The 19072-nt window shown below is 45.0% G+C and overlaps 3 protein-coding genes across 4 annotated transcripts; all 3 read left to right on the plus strand.

Annotated features, from left to right (window-relative positions):
* Positions 1-243: 243 nt before the first annotated feature.
* cyp24a1 (cytochrome P450, family 24, subfamily A, polypeptide 1) lies at positions 244-6656 on the plus strand. Its single transcript, XM_067242490.1, has 12 exons — positions 244-501; positions 624-814; positions 916-1009; positions 1118-1211; positions 1357-1448; positions 1951-2062; positions 3125-3273; positions 3976-4142; positions 4938-5016; positions 5417-5614; positions 5830-5946; positions 6295-6656. Exons 1-11 carry the CDS (start codon positions 244-246, stop codon positions 5938-5940), a joined length of 1545 nt encoding a protein of 514 aa, XP_067098591.1. The 3' UTR covers positions 5941-5946; positions 6295-6656.
* A 2553-nt stretch (positions 6657-9209) lies between these two features.
* Positions 9210-16773, plus strand: LOC136941735 (nuclear factor of activated T-cells, cytoplasmic 2-like). 2 transcript variants are annotated; one of them, XM_067234310.1, is made up of 10 exons: positions 9210-9507; positions 9970-10999; positions 11155-11326; positions 11557-11759; positions 12045-12217; positions 12400-12540; positions 13943-13995; positions 14478-14610; positions 14731-15444; positions 16549-16773. In XM_067234310.1, exons 1-10 carry the CDS (start codon positions 9360-9362, stop codon positions 16575-16577), a joined length of 2796 nt encoding a protein of 931 aa, XP_067090411.1. In that variant the 5' UTR covers positions 9210-9359; the 3' UTR covers positions 16578-16773. The 2 variants fall into 2 exon arrangements, with proteins under 2 accessions (XP_067090411.1, XP_067090420.1); XM_067234319.1 differs by having other exon boundaries at positions 10002-10999.
* Positions 16774-17018: 245 nt separating this feature from the next.
* manbal (mannosidase beta like) lies at positions 17019-18824 on the plus strand. Its single transcript, XM_067242486.1, has 3 exons — positions 17019-17146; positions 17504-17684; positions 18374-18824. Exons 2-3 carry the CDS (start codon positions 17535-17537, stop codon positions 18479-18481), a joined length of 258 nt encoding a protein of 85 aa, XP_067098587.1. The 5' UTR covers positions 17019-17146; positions 17504-17534; the 3' UTR covers positions 18482-18824.
* The last annotated feature ends 248 nt before the right edge of the window (positions 18825-19072 follow it).

Raw genomic sequence — 19072 nt, forward strand, 5'->3', positions numbered from 1 at the left:
ACAACGTGGATACATGGAGCAATGGTGGGCTCGCGGGCCACACCAGGCAGGACCGGTCCCTGATTGGTTCTGTGGTGAGTTGGAATAAACGCTCAGGGTATATAAGTGGGAAAAGGTGTATCGCTTCCAAGAAACAGAAGCCCAGGAAATATAAAGGAAACAATTAAGTTTTTCTTGACGCACAGAAATTGATCATCTCCAGAGATCCCAAAACATTTATACAACTATTCCACTTATTCAAGAATGAGGGCACAGATTCAAAAAGTCCCGCAGATTGTCGAGTTACTGAAAAAGAAATCAGTGGGCTTGCAGCACTTCAAGCCTACATCTTCAGTGTGCGTCCTGGACTCGAAGGATGCTGCGGAGGTTGCGCCTTGTGGACACATCCGTGCCGCGGCGCCCAGCATTGATGCGCTTCCCGGACCAACCAGATGGCCTGTGGTTGGAAGCCTGATTGAACTTCTCTTCAGAGGAGGCTTGACACGACAACACAACGCACTGGTAAACACAGATGAGAACGTTTTGTAATTTTTTCATAAATACATCGAAAAAAATGTTCCACTCAATTTACTACCAATACTGGAACTTGTAGATTCAATACGTTGTCTTTTTCTCTGTTTCAGGTTGATTACCACAAGAAATTCGGTAAAATATTCCGGATGAAACTGGGATCATTTGAGTCTGTCCACATAGGCGCTCCTTGCTTGCTAGAAGCGCTCTACAGAAAGGAAAGCAACTATCCACAGCGCTTAGAGATCAAGCCGTGGAAGGCTTACAGAGACATGAGAGACGAGGCGTATGGACTCCTCATTCTGTAAGACTCACATTCTTTCTTAACGATCTTTCATTTACATTTAATAAGCATTTTGGGTTTTGATTATCTTTTGTGTAGCCTAATGCTTGGGCTGTTTTCAGGGAGGGCGAAGATTGGCAGAGGGTGAGGAGCGTCTTTCAGCAGAAACTGATGAAACCCACTGAGATCATGAAACTTGATGGGAAGATAAATGAGGTTAGTTCGTTAGTTTATTGTCTGTCAAAAATACATTTTGATCCTTGATGAGCCTTAATAAAAAACGTGTGAAATTGCTTAAAAAATATATATTATTTTTATTTATAGGTCATGGTAGATTTCGTTAAAAGAATTGGGAAGGAGAACGTCGGTGGAAAAATGGACGATTTGTATTTCGAACTGAATAAATGGTCATTTGAAAGTAAGTTAAATGACCAGTTTAACATTTCCAAAAAATGCTTGGAATGAAAAACGAAGGAAATACGTTCAATAGATTTAAGAGGTTATCACTGAACTGAATGAATCAGGAATAAACTTTTCTAAGAAGTCCTGCTTTATCGTTACAGCAATTTGTTTTGTTCTCTACGACAAACGATTTGGACTTCTGAATGAGAAAATCAATGAAGAGGCAATAAACTTCATCACGTCTGTAAAAACAGTAAGTAAACAAGGCTATATAATTCATTGCTGCAAACAATCTAAACTATCACTTTACGACGAAATCTGTATATTTAGCATACTATTGTATTCACTGTCGGTGCTGGGTGGACCCTCGATATCACTTAATAAACTGATTATCTTGTCAACTGGAGGCAGATTGCAGGCTGAGTTTCTCTAAAACTTTACTAGAGTGGTTCACCGAGTTCACTAGAGCGGGCTATAATCACTACACGTACTGACACAGCAGTAGGGCCTATACGATATCGGACATGTAGTGAGTGAAAAACAGACAAACCAACAGGACCTTTACAAAGGTCTTGCAGAATAACCTCTATCCGTTATGTACATTGTGTAGTTAAAATCTCCCATGAAAATGCCGGGATATGTTAGAGTCTTCTGAATTTTTGGGATTGCATGATTGATTGCTGTTGTTGTGTTTTTATGACACTGATCATGTATCTTTCTATTATTGTTGTATCTTTTTTTTTTTTTCTCTGTAGATGATGAATTCATTTGGCATGATGATGGTCACACCGGTGGAGCTGCACAGGAAGCTGAACACCAAGACCTGGCAAGACCACACAGCCGCCTGGGATCGCATCTTCAGCACAGGTACTCCCACAGCACCCCTCCCTCCTGAAACCCTCATGCACGTCCTCAGTCCACCATGACAGTGGTGTGACCCCCCAAGCCCCCAGCCCCACAACCATGTGTCCAATGAGCTTTCTCTGCCTTGTATTGTTTTTCCCTTGTATCCCGCCCCCTTAAAAGTAACCCCTCCCCTTTTCTTACACTTTCCCTCCATTTAAACCACTGAACTCCAGCCCCCCCCCCCTCCCCATCCCCACCTCACATGTGCTCCGGTGTTCCAACATATGACGTGTGACCCACAAACCGATTTGCGTGTTTTCCAGTCAGGTGATTGTACAGAATGAGGGAGGGAGGTGGAGAAAGAGGAGGAGGAGGGGGGGGGGGAATTGGAGACAGGGTAGAGAAAACAGAGAGAAGAGGAGGAGGAGGAGGAGAGTGTGGACTAGGGGCTCTGTAATTGAAAGCCGCTAGTAATAAACTGGGTGACCTAAGGGGGAAAACATTGCCAAATATTTATAGTAGGTGGAGGAGGGACAGAGGGAAGGAGGGGAGGAGGGAAGGAGGGAAGGAGGGAAGGAGGGAAGGAGGGAAGGAGGGATAGAGGGATGGAGAAAGTAAGAGTAAGAGGGGGGAGTGAACTGTTTGCTGAAGCCTTGCTACTAACCGTTTCTTGTGCTGCATTCTTCATTGTTGTTGTCATGCAAGCACCTGTTCTTACACACACACACACACACACTTTCACCTCATAATGGCTGCACATGGGTGCTGGTTGTAAGTGCCAGGGATTAAGCAGCTGGAGGTCTTTTGAAAGTAGCGATGGGCAAAGCGTGTGAGTGAGGTCATGACTTATGGAAATAGTACACAATGTTTTTGCATGGACAACCATGCTTGTTATCTGTCAGTTTTAAAGTGGATGTGGGGCGGATGAAAACAGTTTTGCTAAACTGATGAAAAAAAATAAAAAGGAAAAATAAAGAGTCAAGTGAGACAAACATTTAAGATACAAACCACCGTGATGAGATATAAAATGATGGATTCACATCCTGTAGACCTTTTTTGACAACAGTGTATTTTCATCCTCAGCAAAAGTCTACATCGACAGGAAGCTAAAGCAACACTCGGCTGGTACAGGTGATGACACCTTCCTGTCTGACATCTACCGCAACAGCCGTTTGTCCAAGAAGGAACTGTACGCTGCCATCACTGAGCTGCAGATCGGAGGGGTGGAGACGGTGAGTCTCTCTCTCTCTCTCTCTCTCTCTCTCTCTCTCACACACACACACGCACGCACGCACGCACGCACGCACACACACACGCACATGTACACGCACACTCAACCTAACCCTTTTGAAAGACATGAGTGAACCCCCTTCATAAACATCTTCAGCGGTTTTTCACCTTTCCCCCAGTAGCTGCCTTTTAAGTTTCAAACCCTCAAGGAAATAAAAAGACAGGTGTGAAAAGAGCAGAGTTTAAATAAGGCAGGACGTGGGAGTATATGCCTGTTCGGAGGGAGCTGTGGCCTCTCTTGAGGAACACCAACACATTCCAGAGCTCCTTTTAGGACCCCTCTTTGGAATGCTGTTATAGTAGCTCCCTAAATGACAACCTCCCTCCCTCCCTCCCCACCCCCCTTTCCCTCTCGCTCCCCCTCTCCCTCACTCTCTATTACATTCCCCCTCTCTTCTGCTTCTTCCCATGCCTCCCCACCACCGTGTTTGGGGGGGTCAGATGGCTGAGCGGTTAGGGAATCAGGCTATTAATCTGAAGGTTGCCGGTTCGATTCTGGCCGTGCAAAATTATGTTGTTCCTCGGGCAAGGCACTTCACCCTACTTGCCTCGGGGGGAATGTCCCTGTACTTACTTAAGTCGTTCTGGATAAGAGCGTCTGCTAAATGACAAAAATGTAAATGTAAAATGTTTGTGTTCTGTAGACTGCCAACAGCCTGCTGTGGGCTATTTTCAACCTGTCCCGTAACCCTGGCGCCCAGGAGAGGCTCCTGCAGGAGATCCAACAGGTGATTCCTGCCAATGAGAACCCGTGTGCCGAGCACATCAAGAGCATGCCCTACCTCAAGGCCTGCCTCAAGGAGTCAATGAGGTACACATTTCTATTTGTTGATGTATGTCTGTTTTATTTATATAATATATGAGGGCTGTTCTTGACCATTGGCTCCTCTTGGACAAAACTTTAATGTTTTGTTTGTTTTTAAACTCAGCTTCCTTTTTTGTCTGTATGCCAACCTAATCTACACAATAACATGTGTGGGTGTCAACATCGTCAGGACAATAACATCATGAGTGCCAAACTAGTTCAAATAATTAAATGTGTGTCCTAACCTAGTCAGGAAAATTGCAGCACAACAACAATATTTACATATATTTATGTTGTAGAATTTATGTTAACCATATTCTCATGCACATAGTGTCCCTAGAATAGGTGTCACATAATGTGAGAGTATGATAAACCATATCCTACACATGGATAGGGATTTAAACCAATTATGGTTGCACTATGTAGAAATACACCAAAGTAGGCCAGTGATTAAGAAGCAAGTGCATGCATGAATAGCTAGCTCAAAAACAAGCTTCATGGGATAGGTATGTGGTTCACAAAAACAGTATGGTGTCTCACGTTCAAACGTCTCCTCACTGACCCCCTGTACACCACAACACTGTATCCCATGCAGTCACAAGTGTTTTATATGTTACCTAATACTACAACCCAGGCAGAGAATGTCCTCAGCCTTTGACAGGGATTACAATCCCTTTCAACTTGTCTTTTGAGAAAAATTGAAGTATGTTTAGCTAATGCTAAAGAGCTTTAGGCCATGCAGACCCCGACCACACCAGATAAAGGCATCATTCCCAAGCGCTGTTTTTGAAATTCTTGCAGGTTATCGCCGTCAGTTCCATTCACGAGTCGGACCCTGGACAAAGACACTGTGTTGGGGGATTACTCCATTCCCAAGGGGGTAAGTGGCTTAGCTCCCCTCACCCCCCTGGTCCATGCTTGCAGCTTACATTAATTTACGTTTGATGGATGTTCGACTGAAGCTGTTTTAAAGTATCACTGATCCACTGTAACCGACTCACATACGTATAGCCGAACGGTCAAAGTGAACTGCCGTACATTAGTCTCTCCAGCAGGGGGCGCATTTGTACACAAAGTTGCTCTCAGGGTTCAGAATAGGAAAGACTTGAAAAGGAAAAGGGGATGATTCGGGAGGGCCCAGTTTGTGGGGCTCGTGGGATATTGAGTCACACCAACAGCCCTGGGATTGACTAACTTTTGGACAATGTTGATTGTATATTGATTGATTGAATCGTTGATTCATTGGCAAACCGAATGACTGATTGAATGTTGCTCCTCAGACCGTCCTGATGATCAACAGTCACGCGCTGGGTTCTAACGAGGACTACTTCAGCGAGGGGACTCGGTTCATGCCTGAGCGCTGGCTGAGGGAGACCAGAACCATAAACCCCTTCGCCCACGTTCCCTTCGGCATTGGGAAGAGGATGTGTATCGGGCGCAGGCTGGCAGAGCTCCAGCTGCAGCTGGCACTGTGCTGGGTAAGCAGTGTGGTTCAGTTTGGGGGTCAGGTCACCTTAGATTTGTTTCAGTTCAGTCCATGCGGCGAAAACAAAACGTTTACAAGTCGGTTATTATCTAATGGCCGCCCCTCCCTCTCCCCCTCCCCCTCTCTCTCTCCCTCTCTCTCTCTCTCTCTCTCTCTCTCTCTCTCTCTCCCTCTCTCTCCCTCTATCTCTCTCTCTCTCTCTATCAGCTGGTCAGGGATTATGACATTGTGGCCACAGATAATGAGCCAGTGGAAGCAATCCATTCTGGAACCCTGGTTCCAAACCGGGAACTCCCAGTGGCATTCAACAAGCGATAAGATCAGGTAAGATGGCTGTTCATCCCTCAAGGACTGCTGCTAGCACACTCACAGGCAACATGCTGCTAGCACACTCACAGGCAACATGCTGCTAGCACACTCACAGGCAACATGCTGCTAGCACACTCACAGGCAACATGCTGCTAGCACACTCACAGGCAACGTGCCACAGGTCAACCAGGGACACAGTAGAACAAGTTGAACAAAACTGCAATTATTTTTTTTGAGGGTTACAGTAAATCTGATTTGTGTTTTTGTTAAGGTACATTAGGGTTACTTGAATTGTTTTCATTTAAATAAATAATGGCGAAAAATGACAATTTCCATTCATCATCTGTCTTCTCCTCTCTACAGGTTGGATGTTGGACCTGCAACCCTTCCACCCCCCAGCCCACCCTGTCCTCTTCAAAAGGCATTACCACTGTTACCATGGACCTTCAAGGCCATAAACTCCCTTAAACTGCTGCTGTGTAAATAATATTAACAATTTATAGTATATATGAGACTACATATATTCATGTAATCCTGTCAGATATACCTCAAACTAATACACAACTATTTATATCTAAGAGTTAGTTGTTGACCAAACAATAGTTGTGATGTACAAATGAAATGTATCGAGGCAGCTGGCAATGAATTTTAAAGAACGTTAAAAAAATATAAAATATAATGTTCTCTTGTATGGTAAATTATCTATTATATTATCTATTTCTTAAATTCTGTACATAAATGTAACATTGCATTACTTAAAATATTTTATTCACATGAAAAAATAAATATACATACTCCACTATATGCTTATTGATTTCAATTTTGACCACTTTGACTCTGAATTAAAGTGCGTTTTAGAACAAATCTATGTGGACATTTAGGTGAAAAATCCAATTTCTTTATATGTATATGTGATATATTGTATGTTGTGTTGTAGCTCATCTGAAATTTTGCAATTACAACTTATTCACCAAAAGATTAACCCTTTATTAGGACCAACAAAGTCAATGCTATGAATTCAAACAGAATGCATGCATTTCTACAGCATTGTGTTTACTTATCATTACTTGTATGTATACAATGTGCTGTAGGCCTACTGCAGAACTTCTATTTGGGCTAAGAGTCAGGTAAAATGACGTGGGGAAATGCACATAAGGCACATACTGAGCTCCAGATTATCTCATTTTGTCACAGTCAATATTTAGGGGGACCACTAATCCCTCATGGTAATCTGGTGTTAATAGCACACAACTAGATTACCTCATTGAATCCATCATGCAGTAATAGAAAAAAAACGAGAGTGAAAGAAAGTGAAGAAATTATTGGGTAATCTAATGAGTTAGGGGCGAATCACCTAAACTGAATGTCTTGATTTGTGGAGGCCTAATTATGTGACTGCTGTAAGCAGGGGCGTAGGCAGAATAATCTTTTGGGTAGGCCTAGAAAAATATGGATAGGCATCTTTTCATAAAAAATAAAAAAAACGTATTTGCTATGTGATGTGCACCCGGTGCATCATTGTTTTGAGATATTTTCGTTTTTGGGTAGGCCTTAGAACAAATTGGGTACCCGAACCTACCCGTGGCTACGCCCCTGGCTGTGAGCAGTGGCGCCTTAATGCACGGGTTTACCTGGGTTTAAGCCCGGGGCCTCGACCAATCAGGGGCCTCTTAATAATAATACTAAATAATAATGATGATAAACGTCCGTATTCGCGGTGTCATTACTCTGCTCTACAGTGGCATCTGGTGGTGTATGTGCAGGGAGGGGAGCCCCCCCCCCCCCCTTATCTAAACAAAATTTAACAAAAACTAGAGAGGGTACAATTTGTAGGGTGTGCTTGCTTGCTTCGGTTGCAGATGGGTCCATTTCATATGAAACAAGCTGAACCCTCTTTGAGACAAGCTATTCTAACAACGTTGTCACCGGCAGTATTTTTCAGATGGAATCGCGATTCAAATGGTACCATCTGCTAACTGAAAATATGCCCTCAAACGCGACTTTTTAGTCTCAGTCTAGAGCCCTGTGTGGAGAAGTTGAATTGTGCTACGAGCAAGCTAGCCTAGCTGCTGTTGCTAGCCAAACTTCACTGAGGGGATTGTTTGAATGCGCCAGAAATTAAAAACGTTTCTTTTAATCAAAGTTTAGGCTGTGGCATTGAATACAGCGACGCGCAACACAAGCTTGAGTTTAAATACATAATTTATTGTGACATTACTTACTGTACATGCAAGTCTTGAATTGCTTAAATGTATGATGCTGCTAGTACACCACGGCACGATACGATACTTGCTGAGCCTGTGCAACAGCAATGCACGTTGTATCCATGTGTCCTTGCTAACGTGTGCTGACGTTGTGACGTAGGCTAGCACTGAGTTCCCTTCGTTGACACAAGGCACTTTTTGCCACAAAAACTGAATTTCAGCCTAAATCGTGCAACGGAATGTAAATAACAATACAAGCAACTCGTGCGATTGTGCGATTAGCGTGTGGGGGTCCTAAAAAAAAAGAAAATAAAAGTCCATAGCCCAGGGGCCTCGAGTGCTATTAAGACGCCCCTGGCTGTGAGTATATGGCCTACAGGCGGGGGCGGGACGGGGGTCTGGTCAGAAACACCAGCGGCGCCCCTGCCTACAGGAACATTCCTCAGTTGAATTGCCTGGGAAAGGTTTACCTTCCTCTTCCTTTATTCATAACATACATTTAGGAAAGTGTTCTGATTGTATTTATGTATTGTAGTTATCTGATTGCAGTTTTAACAGTTAAATTTATGTAATTTATCTTATTTATTATGAAGAAATTGCGTGAATTGAAATTAAATAGACCTACGTTAAAATATTTAAAAAAACGGAGGATTTTTTGCCTTGCCCCACAATTAGACAAACGCTAAAGTTGAAATGTTACCGGCTAATAACGGCTTGTCACAACCAGCTGCTTTGACTTTCATGCCTCAACGGTGGAGCGGAGCAACGACTCACCCTACTGGTGACATTTTGCAAAGTGCACTGTGCGAATTGATAAAGAATACTGGAAGTTCTCCAATACATTTCTGTGAGGTCCCTCCCTTGTTCTGTAACTTCAGATGCACCTGTCGCGGTTTTAAGCCCCGGCTTCAACCTACAACAAGGAAATCTGCTTAAGTTAATCATTGGCCATCATCCTTGTTTTGAATAAATTAGAAAGTGTCATCGTCATCGTTCTAAGATATGATCTACATCTGAACCGTATATATAATGCACAACATTTCCAGGCTCAGTGAAACGCTCGGAGTCACGGTTATCAGATGCTTGCATCAACGCAGGCAGGAAGCCGCGCAGCGACTGTGTGATCTCTGTTGTTGCGGTCACAAGTTCCATCGAAACAAGAAGGCTTCAACCTTTTGAGCACTTTTCGATTCTTTTTTTTTTCTAGAAAACTGACCGACAACGATGGCGTTTTCATATGGAGACTTGGATCCAAGCTATGTGAGACCAACGGATGGCCAAGATAACAGTGAAGAGGACTTGGACTTTTCCTACCTGTTCCATTACAACCGACCTGAATTTTCCACTGGGGGTGACAACGGTGAGATTTCTGGTATTTTATGCAATAATACATGTGTGTGTGTGTCAATGTAACTGGTGTAGGAGTCATACTAAAAACGATTATGTCTACACAGTTAGTGGAGTAAGCCTAGACTGACATTGCCCAGTCAGTCTGGTGCTTATAGATTTCTCTTGATGTTTCAGTGCCACACAGCCAAGACCATCCGAACTAGTACTACCAATAATGGAAACAAATTGCATGGTTTAATTGGTAAACCACTACACTTTCAGTTGTGGTTCTTTTGTGTCACAAAATGAAAGTGTTGTATTACCATTAACCAGAAATTGATACCCTGTACAGTAAATTGAATTACAATTACCTTTGGTAACATTAATGTATAAATTGTACTGTAACAGTGGTGTTCATTCTGCATACAGTCTAGGTTTGTGCTGTTCCCCATACTTAACCATCAAGAGTTCCCCTCTGTGTCTCATACTGACTGTGTGATTACAGGGAATAGCCCCCATCCTGCTCTGCTGCCCCAGCTATGTGAAGAAAGCTACCCTGAAGACCCCAGCCAACACTCAGACCTTCTCCCCGGGTCTGGAGCTGGGCTCGACCCCCTGGAGCTTCTAGCCAACGGACCAGGACTCGCCCCTGCTCCCAGCCCCAGGATCGAAATCACTCCATCGTGGGAGCCTGTCCATCCACTGTCCCTGGACTGCAGCCCCAGCTCCACAGCCCTTACGGCCTACAGGGAGCAGCAGTGCCTGAGTCCTGCCAGCAGCAACTCCTCCACAGGTTGGCTGGCAGAGAGCAACTCGCCCTGGGCCTCACCTTGCGTCTCCCCCAGTGGAGGTGGGGGGGGAGTGGGGCAGCTGGCCCAGGACCTGTGCCCCGGGCTCCAGGGAATATGCACCTCTTCAGGCCACTCTTCTCCAGGCACGTCCCCCCGTAACAGCATCACAGAGGAAACCTTCCAGCTCCTGCAGAGCCAGCGGACTTCCTCCCCTTCTCCAAACCCACACTCCCTCTCCCACCTCCGCTCACGCTCCACCTCACCACAGGGGAAACGAACCTATGACCAGTACAGTGGAAGCCCCAGCCTGGGGACCCCAGTCTACCCGCGATCTCGGAGCCCCAGCCCCAGCCCACAGATCCCCCAGGGATCTCACCACCAACTCCAGCCCCAGGCTCCACTCCGGCTCCAGGCTCAGGCCTCACCCAACCTGGAGGAGCTTCTAAGTAGCCCCTACAGAGCAGTGTCGTCCAAGATGGTGCGGAACAGCAAGGAGAGCTATGTGTGGGGGGAGACCCAGACACAGGGTATCCTGTTTGGGGAGAGCCAGACACAGGACAGTCCATATGGGGACACCGGGAACCAGAGTAGCCTGTATGCTGACACTAAGGTCTGGGTCTGTGAGCAGGAGAGGAGAGGCCGGCCTGATTCTGGGCCTGGTACTGGGCATGGTGCTAGACTTGACACCCTCTATGTGCTCCCACCCATCTGGTCTTCCCCTCTGACCCACCATGGAGCCTTAAGGTACCACTGCACAATCGTAGAAAAGGAATCAGTCATGAGAGTAGTGATTAACGCGAAATCATAACAGTGTTCCTAATTCTTGAACACCTCTCCCACCATCTCTCCCATCATCTCCCCCCCTTTCCTGTCTCTTCCTCTCCTCTCTCCCTCCATAGTGTCCCCGCGGTGTCCTCGGTGCCCCCTCTGGATTGGCCTGTGCCCAGCCAGTCAGGGCAGTACCAGCTCCAGATCCTGCAGCAGCCCCGGCCTCACCACCGGGCCCACTACGAGACCGAGGGCAGCCGGGGGCCCGTGAAGGCACCTGGGGGAGGACACCCAGAGGTCCAGGTATGCTCTCTCTCTCTCTTATTCTTTTTTCTATCAAGCCGTCTCTCTCTCTCCATTTCTCTGGGTCCCTCTCATCTCTCTCTCTCTTTCTCTCTCCCTTTCTATTTCACTCCCATTGGGTCATTTCCTGGTGTGTTTGTTAAGCCGGCTATCTATTGTATGAATAACGCACCTTTTACCGCACCTATTCAGCGACTTTATGGAAGCCATGAAGATCTGTTCTGTTGCAGTTGTGTGGGTACAGAGGCTCAGGGCCCCTGGGTCTGCTGGTGTTCATCGGGACGGCTGACGAGAAGGTCATGAGACCCCACTCCTTCTACCAGGTCCACCGGATCACGGGCAAGACGGTCACCACCCCCAGCCTGGAGAGAAGTGTCCAGGGCACCAAGGCTCTGGAGCTGCCCCTGGAGCCTAGCAACAACATGAGAGTAGTGTAAGGGGGAGGGAGGAGAACAACATGCGCGTGTATGCACAAACACACACACATACAAACACACACACAAACACACAGACACAAATGCAAATGTTCACTATCTACTATCTTCTCTGCTATCACCATTTACTATACATGACTTTACATATACAGTATATATTCATTACATATAACCTACAAATAGGCCTACATATAGTGCAACCACTGCTGCATATATATTACTCATAATGTAACCGTACTGCATATATTGAACACACAGTTATTATCTGCATTTGCAATGTACAGGATTGACTGTGCCGGAATCTTGAAGCTGAGGAACGCTGATATCGAGCTGAGGAACGGAGAGACGAACATCGGGCGTAAGAACACCCGTGTTCGCCTGGTGTACCGCGTCCACATCCCAGAGCCAGCGGGTCATGTTGTCTCCCTGCAGGTGGCCTCCCAGCCTATCGAGTGCTGTAAGTCTTCTTGTCTCACAGGCCAACCTCCCACTACCCTGACACACTCAAGTCAACCAAATAAACATACATGATTATGGATTGTTACGTACTGTCAAGTACAGTTTTTGATTCTCAAATGCGTGTTCTTGTGAGAACTTTGTTTAGTGACGCAAGTATTCTGTTGTGGTGTGGTTCTACAGCCCAGAGATCGGCCCAGGAGTACCCCAGGGTGGAGAACCAGGATCTGGAGTGCTGTTCGGTTCTGGGTGGCCAGCAGATGATCCTGGTGGGTCAGAACTTCACCTCCGAGTCCAGGGTGGTGTTTACTGAAAAGACACATGGTGAGACAAACTGACTTCAAAGAAAGTTACTTTTTTATCTTTAATTTCTTTGCTATTGCTTTTATGTGACATAGCTTACTTTATTTACCTCACGGTGCTTCAATTTGCTACTGATTTTGCTGTTGTATACAATATAACAATATTATGTACTGATAATATTATGTTATTTGACGTTTTTCTTTTAGATTTTTCTTACATGAGCATTAGTTTACAGTCCCCCTTCAGTCCTCTCAGTGGTTGTGTCTGTAGTCCCATTCCATAGATGGAGAAAGATTCCTATTCTAGAGTTGCTCTTGTGTATCATGTCATAGCGTGATTTTTACATCAGGGTTTTTCAATCTTGTTTGCATAGGTGACGTTGATGTTTATTCAGGACCTGTGATTTAGGGCTATAAAAGCAACATGCAAAACTGTCAATGGTCTAAAAGGTATTTGTCAGAAACTGACAAATATCGTTTGATTACACACAGAAAGGATTTAACATAACAGCGTTGCATCATTAATTCAGGGGTGTCAGATGGCTGAGGGGTTAGGGAATCGGGCTAGTAATCTGAAGGTTGCCGGTTCGATTCCCCGCCAGGCAAAATGACGTTGTGTCCTTGGGCAAGGCACTTCACCCTACTAGCCTCGGGGGAATGTCCCTGTACTGTAAGTCGCTCTGGATAAGAGCGTCTGCTAAATGACTTAATGTAAATGTAATGTAAATGTAAATTCCATCATCATTCGACTGTCATGGAAATATCACACCTTTTGCCTGCTGTGGCAGATGCACTGGGTAACACTGTGGGTGTGTGAGAAGAGAAGACACAGGATGTGTACTTGCAGGATGAGTTGAACTGGTCTTGTTTAGAATGTGGTTTAGTGCAACAGGAAGTTGTAGCACACACCATTTCCAGGCTCAGGTCGATAACTGTCAGGGAGCTGTTTGTCTATGATTGTGTGTGGTGATGTGAGCACTACTGTAGGGGAAAGTAGGCTGAGTCATAACTTGTATCGAAATTATTCGCATAATGTGAACTATTGATCTCAAATTTTTGTTTTACAGATTTTACACTGATTTACACAGGGTTCTATAATTTGAACAATAACTATACTATACTATCTATAACTGAACAATAATCCCCATAATAAGATATTGACATGTTATTTACATGATTGCATCAAAATCCACTGAAGTCATGCACTTGAAGTTAACTTAAGTATGTGTCCTTTGGCGAAACTTGGTGAAAGTGGATATGGAAGTCCCCTCGACCTGATATGGGACAGTAACCTCTGCCACTCTTCCGACGTCAGCTATAGATGACTACTTGAAGAAAGCTCACATGATTCAACTTCTCGTTACTTTAAGAAATCAAAGTTTTCAGATAAAAACTGACACTGTGTTGATTGTGGTTGCTGTCAGAAGTGCAGATCTGGGAAGCAGAGGCCAATGTGGACAGAGACAAGAGCCGCCCTGTGAGTCCAACTCTCTTATACCTGCTTATTTGCACTTGCTGAGTTAAATCTAGTACAAAACTAGTATTTGATCTACTTTGTGTCTACATCAAATGTCTACAGTGTAAATGTGTTACGCTCTCAGGAACAAAAGCGCAATCTAGAGCCAAGAGTATACACTTGTTCCTAGGTACACCCTATGAGAAGCTCATTTAGAAATACCTTTCAAGTACATTCATTTATCAAGCAAATGTTTCCACGTCCATGTCAACAATACAGGGTTTAAAAAAAAAAAAACTGTTTGTACAACTGTAATAAATGTTTGCAACGGAAAGCATTTTCTGGAAACATTTTGTCCCATCTCTCTCTCTCTCTCTCTCTCTCTCTCTCTCTCTCTCTCTCTCTCTCTCTCTCTCTCTCTCTCTCTGTCTCTCTCTCTCTCTCTCTCTCTCACTCTCTCTTTCTCACTCTCTATCTCTGTCTCTGTATGTGTGTGTATACAGAACATCCTGTTTGTGGAGGTGCCTCCGTACAGAGACCTGAGCCTTCACCAAGCAGTCCAGGTTACCTTTTTTGTGATGAACGGGAGGCGCAAATGCAGTCTGTCCCAGCCCTTCACCTACTCTCCCCTGACAGGTCAGCACCCCCTGACACACTCTCACCAGGACACTCATGCACGTGCAAACGTGGACACACAAACACAATGGCAACTGTAATAACTTACACTACAGCGCTCTCCATTACCTCCATCCACAGCTGTGAAGAGAGAGCCCGTGGATGACTACCAGTACAGTCTGCTAGGCTGTGCTGTGTCCCAGGCCTCCAAACAGACTGCTACACCAGGTTACCACACCCAGAGTACCCACCTCATCCCCAGCCACCACTCCATGCCAGGCACGGTACCCTACCAGCAGCCGGGGCTAGTGCCCAACCACAGTGACAGCTTTTACCAGGCCCAGTACAAGCCCCCACCTGCCTACCACCCCACCAGCATCAACCGTGCTCACCAGCCTCCAGGATCAGGGGCCACATTTACTGGTGGCAGCCCAGCCCAAACTCTCACCAGGCCCCAGCAGGGTCAGCCTTGCCAGGCTCCCCAGCAAGAGCCCCAGCCAGGGCCCCAGTCCCAGGTCCTGTACGCCAGTCACCATGTTGGAATAGGTGCCCTGCCAGACCAGACCAGACCAGGTGACGGAGAATACCTGGCTCCAGTGTCGTCCTGCCCTGTTGGAGCTTCCTCAGGGGCCAGTGGTGGCCAGAGGTATCGAGGGTATGTCCAGGTCCAGACAGTGCTCCCCATGGGCAGGTCCCCACCATGCTACACCCAGGGTCTGGTCCACAGAGACCCAGAACCCAGAGCCAGATCTGGACAGGACCAAGGAGGCCCAGCAACCAGCTGCCTGTCTGGGCTGATCCCTGGGAAAATCACAGTCAAGCAGGAGAACTTGAACAAGAATTACTTGGATGACGGTGAGGACGTCACATAGACTGCAATTGTACACTCACTTATTCTCTCACTCTTTTTTCATCTCTACATCCCTCTTTCTGCATCTGTCATTTTCACCCTCTCTACCTCTCTTTCTTTTACACGCACACAGTTGTCATTGGTCACAAATTCACTCTACTTTCAAATGGATGCTCTCTCTGTCTCTCTTTAATCCCCCCTCCATCCCTTTCTTTCTCTCTCTCTCTCTCTCTCTCTCTCTGTATCTCCCTCCCTCTCTCTCTCTCTCTCTCTCTCTGTATCTCCCTCCCTCTCTCTCCCTGTCCATCTCTGCCTCTCTCTTTCTCTCTCTCTCTCTCTCTCTCTCTCTCTCTCTCTCTCTGTATCTCCCTCCCTCTCCCTCTCTCTCTCTCTCTCTCTCTCTCTCTCCCTCCCTCTCTAGCCCACTATGTGTGTCATTTGGGTCTATGTTGATCTTTAAATAGCCTCTGACAGAACCAGCAGACTATTGAGTTCTATTAGTCCGAGTCAATCAATATCAGGCAATCAGAGTGTTTCCAGTACTTATCAACACAAGACTGGCGCTAAACTGAGCTTAGACTGGGTCAGCAAGTTAGTCTTAAAGTTAGTCTGAGTAGAACAGACGGGAAAGGAGAGAATTATGTGATGTAGAAGGAGTTAAACCGTTTAGTTTAAGACATCCTTCAGAGGTGAAAAATAAAGCTTAGCACTCGCTTGCACTTTCACTAGCGGGGGAGTAAGTTTCCATCCATACCTCACTGATGTAGCGTACATACAGGAAATGAAGGTAGATGCTCTCCAAATACAGTGAGTGCCTGTGACCCCACACAGACCCAGATTTTCATTTTTTTAGACCACTTGTTCGAAGGAATGTAATGACACCTGGTGGAAAATATGTGTTACTGAAATGTCTCGATAGAGCAAAGATGACTGCTATGACAGTAAACGCTAATTATTATCAGTTATATTATATGGTGATTTATGGAAAGGCACCTGTAAGGTTTCCACTGAAAGTGTCAAAATAATGTGTAAAACATATGTACAGTTCATATAGTCTAAACCTGTCCCCCATAGATGTAAAACGACTCACATCCTGTCTTGTTTTCCAGTGAATGATATCATCAGCAGCAACTTGTAAATCAATGAGAAGAGACCACATTTGAAGCTCCCCTGGTGTCGGAGGTTAACCACCAATACCAGGCCAGGCCAGGGAAAACTCCTGGCATGGTCCTACTGACCTTTCCACTGTTATTATAAATGTTTGATAAGCCTGCTGTTTCATTGTAAATACATGCATAATGTTTCTACGGATGATTAAAAATGTGCCTTAATTATTTACTGATTATCATTTTGTTTATTATGCAAACGTTACATTTGATTTTACATTTGATTTATATAATCTGTCAGAATTAAATGGAATGAACCCAATAGCCTCCAAGTAAAAGGATGACTAATTTCGACAATCAAGGATCGTAGGATGCGCGTGTATGATCGTTTCTGAAAGACTGTAGGGGGAGACATTTGCCCGGGATTCACATGGCCATCGGAAGCGGATGGAATTTCATTCACCTCACTTCCGACACAACATCTTAGGTTCCTTTTGTGTGTTTTTGCACTATAAAAAGCTATAAGGTACCGTTCTGATACATTCAATGCTTTAGTCTACTTGTGTAGACCTACAAGGAGGGCAAATTAATCATAGCTCTGGTAAGATTTCATTGTTGCTCTCGTTGCTTTTAGAACGTTGGTTCGCTCACTAACAGACTGTTACCACAACTATTTGTAACCATAGATGAGGCGTAGGTTTGGGGCGCACAGGAACGTAGTCGTTACAAATGCCAGACCATTGAAATATCCACACCAATAATTAGCGTTAGAGCAGGGGTAGGGTTAGCATATAGATTGGTAAAAAGGCTTGTCCCCACCTACGTTAACTAGACGTATGCCCGATATATTACAACATAATGAAAACATCAGTGTACCCACACTCAGTGAGTCTTACAAAGGTACTACCAGCCTACTACTTGTATTGAATTAATATGTCTACGTGATTTCGACGCACAGACTACAAAACGTTAGCTCCAAGGGCAGGATCATGTCAGCGGAGCTGGACCTGTCACCCCCGGAGGTTCCTGAGCCGACCCTGCTAGAAAGCCTGCTCCGCTATGGTCTGTTCCTGGGGGCTATCTTCCAACTCATATGCATCCTGGCCATCATAATACCATCTTCGAAGACACACGAACAGGTAGGGTAGGCCTGTAGACTGCAGCTAACATGGAAGGGGGAAAGTGTTGTCTAGCGTGTGGTGGTCCAACAGAGAATGTCTGCCTGCATGTTATTGCCAATAATGAATGGAATCGTGCAAGGACGGAATTGTTGTGGAAATGCTAGAAATGCTATGTTAAAGAAGAAACCTTAACCTAATCTATCGGAATCAGTTACCTTTGTTTTATGAATACGTCTACAGGAAACAGTAATGGGAAATTGAGACAAATACTTCAGACGTATTTCTTTTACCAACCATGTATTGATTTAAAATGTATTTTAGGAACATTGTAGATAGTGTAAAGTGTGGTGTCCTGACTCCTGCCACGTTTGCTAGACTGCCCTCCTGTTACTGGAGAGGTAGAAGAGGTAGAACGTTTGCTCCAACCCCAATTGTAACTTATTAAATGTATCAATCAGATAAATACATATTTGAATGGGGTTGTATCACGGGTTATATTGAAAAGCTACTGGAAGGAAGCTCTCCCTAAACAGGGTTGAAAAAACCTTGCTCCCCCCCCCCCCCGAGCATGTCCAGCTCTGGTGGGGGGTTTGTGAGCAGGAGATAAGGGGAGTATTTCACAATAGAAAGAGATGAGAATGACGAAAGGGCCAGTGAGGAGTGCTTTTGTGGAGGATGACATGCGCTGGTTGTGTTTGTTCTTACAGGAGTCTGAGGCTGGAGATGGGAAACCCGCAGAGCCCAACAAGAAGGCTAAAGGACCTGCGCCTCAGATTCGCCAGAAACTAAAGAAAGAGAGCAAGAAGAAGCGATAGAGAGAGAGAGTGTGTGTGTGTGTGTAAACATGAGAGAAAGAACATGAGAGAAAGAGAGTGCTTGTTTGTATCTTCAGTGGTACGTAGAATGTTATTGTTCATCATCATAATCCTGTAAATGTACTTAAATGTTACTGGGGTTTGACCACAGTAACAGTACATAACCACAAGTTCCAGTAGAATGACAGTCAACTGGTGCTCCAAACAAAGTCCTTATGGCATAGACATTATACAACACATGCTTATCTAAACGTGTTTTTAGATTGTCTTAAATGTGCATTTTACCTTGAATTATGGTTGTATTATATGCATACTCCTATGTATGGTCATTAAACATTGGAAATCACACATTTCAAATGGATTGGGTGGTTTTATGTTGATCGTAAACTTTGAGATGTTTTTGATTTCTTGTGAAATCTCAGTGTTATCAAAACGGCTATCCTTCTATAATTCTGTGGTATCAAACCGTCAGAACAGAGCCTGTTAGTCTGTCTACATTGAGGCCCAAAATACTCCTTGCCTGCGCTAAAGGCTACGGCTGTAGTCTGCTCGCACAGCAAGGGCGTTATATTCCTGAGTCAATCTGGTTGC

Source organism: Osmerus mordax, chromosome 1, assembly GCF_038355195.1.
Source record: "Osmerus mordax isolate fOsmMor3 chromosome 1, fOsmMor3.pri, whole genome shotgun sequence".
NCBI classification, from domain to species: Eukaryota; Metazoa; Chordata; class Actinopteri; order Osmeriformes; family Osmeridae; genus Osmerus; species Osmerus mordax.